Source organism: Borostomias antarcticus, assembly GCF_949987555.1.
Source record: "Borostomias antarcticus genome assembly, chromosome: 1".
NCBI lineage: Eukaryota > Metazoa > Chordata > Actinopteri > Stomiiformes > Stomiidae > Borostomias > Borostomias antarcticus.
The window spans coordinates 55,978,263-55,987,447 of record NC_140234.1 but is presented as its reverse complement, the minus strand read 5'-3'; the positions used below and the strand labels follow the sequence as shown (position 1 = coordinate 55,987,447).

The window sequence follows — 9,185 nt, the reverse complement described above, 5'->3', positions numbered from 1 at the left end:
GCAGGTTAAATTCCAGATTATGGATCAAAACGTATGAAGCTGCCCGCTGACCGATCAGTTCACTTGGAAAAAGGCATCTGGACGTTAAGATTCTACCCACTAAACATTCGACGTCGATTTCCGGTTGAAATAGGGTTGTTTTCCCGTCCGTCCGTCAGTGACCTGAATTCAACCTGTTTTCAACCTGACGAAAAAAACGACGTCATAGACCGACGTCCTATTGACGTTGAAATCCCGTTCAATATTTTGACGTCTGGCTTGGTCATTTCTGGTGACGTTATATGGACGTATATATTTATTGTTATGAAAAACATAACACAAAAACACTTCTTACTACTATTAGGCTACTACTAATCATAATAATAATCATAATGATGATACACTGTGAAACGGAAGATGGAGGGCTGTTCATTGATAATTATATGTAGGCACATTCTTTCTCTGTATTAAGATTTACAGTCTAAGCCTAATAAAAATAATGATTAAAATATGCCTACAAATAAAGCCCTAATTTTCCAACCTGTGAGTAATGAACATAAAACAAAGATTACACTGTATTTAGGCTACTGACAGGTTAGAATTGGTCGACCTACAGTAGGTGGCGGTATTGAATTCACATTCAAGCTGTGCAGAAGAAGAAGAAGAAGGAGTAACGGTTGATTTGAGCTAAAACCACGGAAAGTCCACGCATCTGTCTTTTCCCTCAGGACAGCCTCCAGTAAGTGTTTGTTCAAGAGTGCTTTTGTAAATTACTCTGTCGCCATGATGGTTGGTTAACTTTCGCGTTTTGTCGTAAATTGTAATGTTGGCTTGGCTACTTGGATTTATTTCCGTTGTCTAAACTTCTTGAGCTTTTGTGAGATGTCTGAGGAGAGCACGAGGCTCGCTAGTTAGCTTCAACAGCTAACTAGCACGAGCTCCAGCTTTAGCTAGCGCTAGCGAGCTGGGTGGAAACAGTATGTTGGATGGCAAATATTGAGTTTATATTGAGTGAGGTGAGACACAATACACTGTTAGGCTCTAGCTAGATTAGGGCGCGGGCTAGCGCGGGCTAGCGCGGGCTAGCGCGGGCTAGCGCGGGCTAGCGCGGGCTAGCGCGGGCTAGCGCGGGCTAGCGCGGGCTAGCGCGGGCTAGCGCGGGAGACTTAGCAAGCTAGCATTGAGCTATCAGACAGCCTAAACCGAACATACGAGCGTTTGATATTTATGTAGGATGGCAAAGATTGACCTTGGATTGTCTAGCTATATTGTGCTTCTATCCTGCTAATACAGCTTTTGTGATGGCTAGCTAATCTTGGTTGATGGATAAGCCATCAATTGTTATATTATACGAGACATGTCCTTTTAGATTGTGCTCAGTTTTGTCTTTGATTTTCCTTAATTTCAGGGTGTATTCAAATATCTAGTGCGTGTTTAGCGCCGTTGTTCAGACTGTCAAGTCAAATTTTAGGCATGCCGTGCTGTGGTCACTCGTTTATTGGGAGAATATTCTGACAGTTGAGGTTCTTCCAGAGATTTCAAAGAATGGAGCACAACCTCATGGATATCAGCAACTCTCTCTCTCTCTCTCTCTCTCAGCTTAGATATATAGCCGCCGTCTGTGAAGGACCGCCGCAGCGCCAGCTGAAGGGCCGCCGCCGTCTGTGAAGACTGAAGCCAACCAAACAAGGTACAAGACTTAGCACATCAGATTTTCCTGTCCTTTCAAATATACTGTTAAACTAAACTTATGTAGACTCCCGTCTGTGTTTTCAGATGGCTGCATACATGAGAGTCTGGCGAAAACGCCAGCGAGACTTGGATGAGTTTCTACATGAAAATCATTCTGATAGTGACGATATGCCTGGGACTCATATTGACAATGTCCCTGTGACTCCAAACAGTAAACCTGGGACCCTGGATAGTTCTGACACAGTCATAGAATATAGTGACTCGGAAAAGGAATTGTCTAGTGACTCAGAAATGGAAGTAGATGATGTTGATGATGTTGAAGTAGCTATCAGCTTTGAAGATGACTTGAGAAAGTGGGCCTCAAAAAACAAAGTGACAAATAGAGCAGGGAATGAATTAATGTCCATATTGAGAAAGCAAGGTCACCTATTGCCTAAAGATTTTAGAACACTTCGTAAAACACCAAACCAAAATTCCACTATAGACAAATGTGGGGGGCAGTACAGTTACTACGGGTTGGAAAAGGGGATTACGCCTTTCCTAAGCCAAACAGAGAGCAATCAGTTAAAATTAACTGTTAACATTGATGGCATCCCACTTTTTAAAAGTAGCGGAGTACAGTTCTGGCCAATACTGGCAAAGGTTGGCCATTTTGACCCATTTATTGTAGCCATGTATAGTGGATCCAGTAAGCCCAATCCTCTTGATGAGTATCTCGAAGATTTTTTGACTGAGTACAGACGGCTCAAAGAGAATGGGATAGTGTTTCAAGACCAAAGGTACAATGTCCATCTAGAAGCTCTGGTGTGTGATGCGCCAGCCAGGGCTTATCTAAAATGTATCAAGGGTCATAATTCTTATGAGTCTTGTGAAAGATGTCTCGTCAGAGGTGTTTATCATGACAACAGAATGACTTTCAGTGACCAGGACTGCGCTCCTCGAACAGACGAAGCCTTTGCTAGAGTAGAGTACAGCAACCATCAAACTAGTGCTAGCCCCCTAATTGATGCAGGAGTTCCTTGTGTTACCTCATTTGTGCTGGACTACATGCACATGGTCTGCTTGGGTGTAGTTAAACGGATGTTATATCACTTGACCCGTGGCCCACCATCTATTTGTCGTTTAAGGGTCGGGGAAAGGAATTCAATATCTGAACAACTAATTGCACTGAAAGGCAAGATGCCAAGTGAGTTTGCGCGTCAACCCCGCAGTTTACATGAGCTAGATAGGTGGAAGGCCACTGAACTACGGCAATTTTTGCTATACACAGGACCAGTGGTACTAAAAAAGGTGTTGTCCAAGGAAACATACCACCATTTCTTGTCCTTGACGATAGCCATGTCGATAATGCTAGAGGCAGAGGAGGAGACTAGGAATGGTTTCCTAGAATATGCTCAACAGCTAATTAAACACTTTGTCGAGTGCTGTCCTGCCCTTTATGGCGACAGCTTTTCTGTATACAATGTGCATGGACTAATACATCTCCATGAAGATGTCAGCCACTTCCACTGTTCGTTAAATGACATCTCCAGTTTTCCTTTTGAAAACTACCTGCAGCAAATCAAGAAACACGTGAGGAGTGGGAGAAGTCCTCTCGAACAAGTCACCAGGCGTTTGGCCGAAATTGAACAATCACAATTGAACACTATCAAAAAGCATCCTAAAGCAATTGTTTCTGTTAAAGAGAAGGACAGTTGTTTTCTTTTGAAGGACAATAGATTTGCTTTTGTTAGACAGAAGAATGCAGATGGGACTTTAGCCTGTGAGATTTTGGACCAGCGCCACACGTCACTATTATTTGACAAACCATGTCGCTCAGATCTCCTAAACATCGTGTGCACGAATGGGCAGGGCAGGATGGAAAAACAACTACTGCGTGAAAAGGATCTGATCCGCAAGGTGGCTTGCCTCCCGCAGGAAGACGGTTATGTCCTCCTACCACTTCGCCATGGTATTGAACGACATGGTTTGGAATATTAAAGGTTAGAATCTATTCTTTCAGCTGCGCCTTCCTAGAGCATCGATCACCTGCATTTTCCAAGCAAAAAAGTCTCTTGGGAGTGTTTTTAAATCATCATAAATCACAGGAATGGGCTAGAGACATACTTTGTGTTTTTTCAAACTCAGAAAATTTTGAATTTTAAAAAAATATACTTGTATTAAGGGTGGTCTGGCCCTTTAATGCCTCATGTAATTTGAACCAACACACTACCCGAGGCGTACAAATATGTAATTCTTATCTTAGCCCTTTACTAACAGGACGCTTGGTGATATATATGGTTAATATAATTTTTTGTGTGCCGTCTTTTCAGGTCATGTATTGCAAGGCTGTGTGGGTGGAGGAGAATGGAGAGGAGTATGAGGAGACAATTCCTCATTGTTGGATAGACGAAGCAAACAACGTCGTTAGATGGCCAAAGAAGATGAAGAAGGGTCACCTTGATAAGGCCATTAAGGCACGAATGATACCCGAGGAGGACTGGCAGAAGTACAAGTTGAAAAAGATAAAGAAAACTTCAGGCAAGTTTTATTCATTATTTTTTTTATAATTTTGTCAAGAATCAAGTCAGCATTTTAGAATCAATGTTTACAGTTGAATTGTATAAGGGTCAAAGACGGATAAGAATGGTCCGTTACACAGGAAGGATTATAGTAACATTTCTAAGCTTAAAATATTAAGCTTATTTGGATTCTTGGATCATATTTGAATTTAATGTCCCTCCTGGGTAACGGACCATTCTTATCTGCCTTTGACCCATAACTTTTAGATAACATACTTGAGTGTCGAGAGTACAACTACACCACCAACGCAGAACCGGATGAGGAGGTAGAGGGAGGAAGACGAAAGAGGAAAACTACAAAGAAAAAACAGGATGATTTTGTAGCGACATTCGGTATGTTTCTCATAATTTGTTAATGAGACCTGTGTTGGGAACCTGCATTTATAGTAGGATGAAATGTGTTAACAGACGGGCCTCACATGTTGACCATTCATGTTTTATATCTTGTTTTGTAACAGAATCTGATGAGGAGGACTTCATGGGGAAGAAGGGTAACTTCATATATTCAATTTAAAGTCCTATATGAAAAAGAAATTACAAACTATTTTCTTTGTATTTGATATGTTTTACTTTGTTGCATCTGTATAGTTAAGAACCTGCCTCCATTCCCTGCCCCACCATCGAAGATTCAGTCCAGCCAAAAACCTCCAGCTAGTGAGTATTGCTGTTATAAAAGATACATTAATGTATTGGGTACACGCAACATGAAAACATTAACAAGCTGATCTTATGTTTCTTACTCAGAAAAACCAGCCACGTCTCCCCCAGTGGAGCCTGCAGAGAGTTCTCAGAGCAGTCCTCCACGTGAGTAAACATCTCCCGTTGCACAAAGTTGAAATCATGGTGTCTGTCATAATGCCTGTGAATTATTTTGGAACAGTTTCAATTCAGTTTATTGTGACGGGACAGTGTACATTCATGGACAGGTGTACAAGTACTTCAACATGTAAATATACCGGAGTTAGCTTGCTGCTAAATTCCATCCGTAGTCCCCAATAAATAACAATTCAAAACACAGTCATATAGACAATACAAAATGCATTATACAGGCACAGTACATTAAGAGACGGTTATCCCTGAGGTGACATCCCACACACACAACAGATTTATACACTTTGAAACGTATTAATCGTGTTCATGTTCTGTTTAGACTCCCCAGTCCTGCCGGATTACCAGGAACAAGAATTCCAGCCGGATGGCATGGTTGACAATTACATGGAGTCTGATCGAGCTGCAAGGTCTGCCCGCTCGGACCTGGAAATAGGATCACAGCGCAGTGAAGGTTCAGGTGAGTATATATGCAACACACTTGTGTTTTCAAAGGCATATGTTTTGAATCTAAAATGTGTTTTTGTATTTCTCAGGCTCAAAGAAGGCAGTACATTATAGATCAATGTCGACACCCCCCACACCTCGGAAGCACTGCAGAGGCACACCAGTCTCACACCGACCACGCTACAGCAGAGAACCTTCCAAATCGGCCAGGCAAGACGTTCATCGCTCCAGGTACAGTGTTGGGCACAGCATCAGTACTGACTTCTAGCTGTTCTCCAGCCAACACTGGCATAGTGATTTCCTACAGCTTTGAGCTTGGCCTAAGCCACAGCTGGGGCATTGAACTATATTTGTTACTGGTTGTGATTGTCAACATCCAAAACCAACCAAAAGGGTTGCTCTTTTCTCAGTGTGACATTGTGTTATATATTATGTCCAATAAATATTGAACCCTAATCATCTAGGTCTAGATCCAGCAACAGGTCCAGGCACAGTGTCAGCCAATCCTCCAGCTCCAGACACTCTGTCCGAACCATGGATCCTGGGTCCGACAGTCGGTCCAGACGCGATCACAGCTCCCACAGTCTGAGGTCCAGAAGTGACTGCAGGGACACAGCCAGCCGTGGTGAGTTCAAGTAATCAATGCCTTTATAATTAGACAAAGTAGAATTGGTGCAATTTTGTTAGAATTTGCCACACTGGTATTTATCATCAAACGCATGGTCATCTGTTTCTTGTGGAAATTGTAATACAAAATATAAATTATAATTTATAAAGCATGCCTTTCTTCTTATAACAGCATTGGAGTATTGTAAGTCGCAAAGGGCTGGCTACAGTCCCAGCCAAGACTCCAGTGACTCCACGCACTCTAGTGTTCGGTCCAGAGTTCCCAGCAGGTCCCACAGCCAGACGTCCCACAGCCAGACGTCCCACAGCCAGACGTCCCACAGCCAGACGTCCCACAGCCAAACGTCCCACAGCCAGACGTCCAGACGTGAAAAATCCAGGGATACAGTCAGGCATGGTGAGTTCAAGTAATCAATGCCTTTATAATTAGACAAATAGTATTGGTTACAGTTATGCCAGACTTTGTATTTCTCAGCTAATGCATGGTCATCTGTGTCTTGGGTAGTTTGAATACAAAATACCTTTCTTCTTATACCAGCAGTGGAGACTGGGGAGTCACAGAGGGGCCGGTTCCCTATGCCAACAGGAGGTAAGTTCTGAGCTATTTCAAGGGGGACAGGTCACTGGCCAAGAACACTGGGGGACACTTATAATTTGGAAGCCTCTCACCTGCCTTTTCTCTCCTTAAATATTCCCTCAGTTGTTGTCCCATCTCCTATCAGGACACAAACTGCACTTCAAACAGCAGTGCTTTGTATCATTGTAGGGTTATATCTATTAATGTGAATATTTATTTGTGTTAATATACATGTTTGTCATTTTTTTCAGTATACCAGAAGAAGTCCTTAGCGATATTGGCAGAAATCCGGCAGGAGGTGCGCAGAATTGCGAGAGCAGAACCTGAGACTTCCACCCATCAGACTTCCACCCATCATGTTCACACGATGGACAGCCTGGAGGAGTTCGACAGAGAGGAGCTACGCCTTGGTGATGAAGAAGCCTTCAAAACCCTGGTAGGTAGAGCCTTTACAAGAGAGTAATTAACCACATATAAAGCAGTATAATATGCACCTGCACACGGTTTTTATGGTCTTCTGCAGTATATTGAAGTTTACATGGACTTAATTATTCCAACAGGTGCTGCGACTCGTTCGCATTGGGGGGAAGGACACGAAGGAATGCGTCCACAAAGTTCTGAACAGGTAATGTTTCAACATATAATAAGAAATAGCCTGTGTGTGACGTTTGATATTTGTTTTGAGCTAAAGTGTTAGCCTGGAGGACGTGTATAAAAGATAGTAAGTAAGTAAAGTTTATTTATAAAGCGCCCTCCCAGCGCGAATGCAGAGTGCTGTACAGTATTTCAGAGCAACGGATAAAATAATCTTACAAATACAAAAAGACATAGTAACAGTGTACATGAGCAGAAAAAACACATGCAAAATACAGTGCAGTAAAGTGCAAAATACAGTGTAGAAAAAGACAAAAAACATACAGTATGGGAGCAACATTCAACTTACAAACACAAAGAATAAATACATTCAAGTGCAAAAAACAGGGACAGTCTGACAAATAGCAGCATAGACACCAATGATCACATGGATTTACTAGGGCCCGAAAACCTGAGTGAACAGGTGGGTTTTTAGATGTTTTTTAAACTGGGCCTCGGACTGCAGGTCTCTCGTGTTGAGGGAGAGCGTTCCAGAGTTTGGGGGCCGAGGCCCCAAAAGCTCTGTCCCCTTTTGTCTTGAGCTTGGTCCCGGGGACCCCCAGAAGCTCCTGGTTAGAGGACCTAAGAGATCTGGAGGGAGTGTAGGGGCGCAGCAGTTCGGTGATGTAGGGCGGGGCTTGGTGGTGGAGGGCTCTAAATGTGACCACCAGGACCTTGAACTGGATCCTGGCGGATATGGGGAGCCAATATAGTGATAAGAGTGATTTTTTTTGACCTGGTGATTAGTCTTGCAGCAGCATTTTGGACACGTTGAAGTTGGTCTATGGATGATTTAGTGAGACAGGGGAATAGTGAAGTACAGTAGTCTAACCTAGATGAGATGAAAGCGTGTACTGATAATTCCATGCCATGTTTACAAAAAATCATACATCCTAATCTTTAATGTATGTAATTTTGTTTTTCTTCAGGCTCATGAGCAACTGGCTGATGACGAAATTCAACTTAAGAGGGTCGGGGGGGAAGAAGCGGCCCTTTATCGACACTGCACTGTTTCGAGCAACAAAAGGTAAGCCGGCTCATATTTCATGTATAGTAGGAGCAAATTAGAATAAGAGAACTAGCACCCCTAACCTGTTCCATTGGCAAAACATTTACTCCCCTGTTGACGACAAAATAATGCCAACTGTCTACCTGTAGTTGGAGATAACATTTTAAATATTGTGCTGGTTAGGTGTAGAAATTACATTACTACTAGTTGTGGAGGTACTAGCTGTGGATGTACAATGCATCATGCCTTTTGACATTTGATTTCTTATTCTATATGCAGACGCAGTCCTGCAGGCACAGCCAACAGCCAAAGAGGAGGAGATAAAGCAGTATGTTGGGGAACACCTCAAACACGCTAAACAAAGGAAGGGGGGCCAAGGACCAGGCACTGAGGACTGAACCATGACACCCTCTTGATCATCTTTCCATGTTCACATGCGCACACATACTATCACATTCTCTCTCTCTCTCTCTCTCGTGTGTGTGTGTGTTCGCACTCTGTGTGTGTGTGTGTGTTCGCACTCTCTGTGTTCGCTCTCTCTCTCTCTCTCTCGTGTGTGTGTGTTCGCTCTCTCTCTGTGTGTGTGTGTTCGCACTCTCTGTGTTCGCTCTCTCTCTCTCTCTCTCTCTCTCTCTCTCTCGTGTGTGTGTGTTCGCGCTCTCTCTCTCTCTCGTGTGTGTGTTCGCACTCTCTCTCTGTGTTCTCTCTCTCTCTCTCGTGTGTGTGTGTTCGCTCTCTCTCTCTCTCTCTCTCTCGTGTGTGTGTTCGCACTCTCTCTCTGTGTTCGCTCTGTGTGTGTGTGTGTGTGTGTGTGTTCGCACTCTCTCTCTGT

General features: G+C 43.2%; 1 protein-coding gene and 1 long non-coding RNA gene across 2 annotated transcripts; both read left to right on the top strand.

Moving 5' to 3' along the window:
- Window positions 1-1,537: 1,537 nt before the first annotated feature.
- LOC311314921 lies at window positions 1,538-4,180 on the top strand. Its single transcript, XR_014630649.1, has 3 exons — window positions 1,538-1,669; window positions 1,756-3,653; window positions 3,984-4,180. It is a non-coding gene; the product is annotated as an uncharacterized lncRNA (long non-coding RNA).
- Window positions 4,181-4,444: 264 nt separating this feature from the next.
- LOC311314873 (uncharacterized protein) lies at window positions 4,445-8,970 on the top strand. Its single transcript, XM_084445395.1, has 13 exons — window positions 4,445-4,565; window positions 4,691-4,723; window positions 4,821-4,886; window positions 4,977-5,036; window positions 5,383-5,520; window positions 5,597-5,738; window positions 5,972-6,132; window positions 6,307-6,531; window positions 6,673-6,723; window positions 6,963-7,147; window positions 7,272-7,336; window positions 8,274-8,371; window positions 8,633-8,970. The coding sequence occupies exons 2-13, from the start codon at window positions 4,711-4,713 to the stop codon at window positions 8,749-8,751; spliced, it is 1,323 nt and encodes a 440-aa protein (XP_084301521.1). The 5' UTR covers window positions 4,445-4,565; window positions 4,691-4,710; the 3' UTR covers window positions 8,752-8,970.
- Window positions 8,971-9,185: the final 215 nt, after the last annotated feature.

Coding starts and splice junctions, on each gene's coding strand:
- LOC311314873 (XM_084445395.1), top strand. Junction 5,521..5,596: donor ACAGCGCAGTGAAGGTTCAG/GTGAGTATATAT, acceptor TGTATTTCTCAG/GCTCAAAGAAGGCAGTACAT. Junction 6,724..6,962: donor GTTCCCTATGCCAACAGGAG/GTAAGTTCTGAG, acceptor CATTTTTTTCAG/TATACCAGAAGAAGTCCTTA.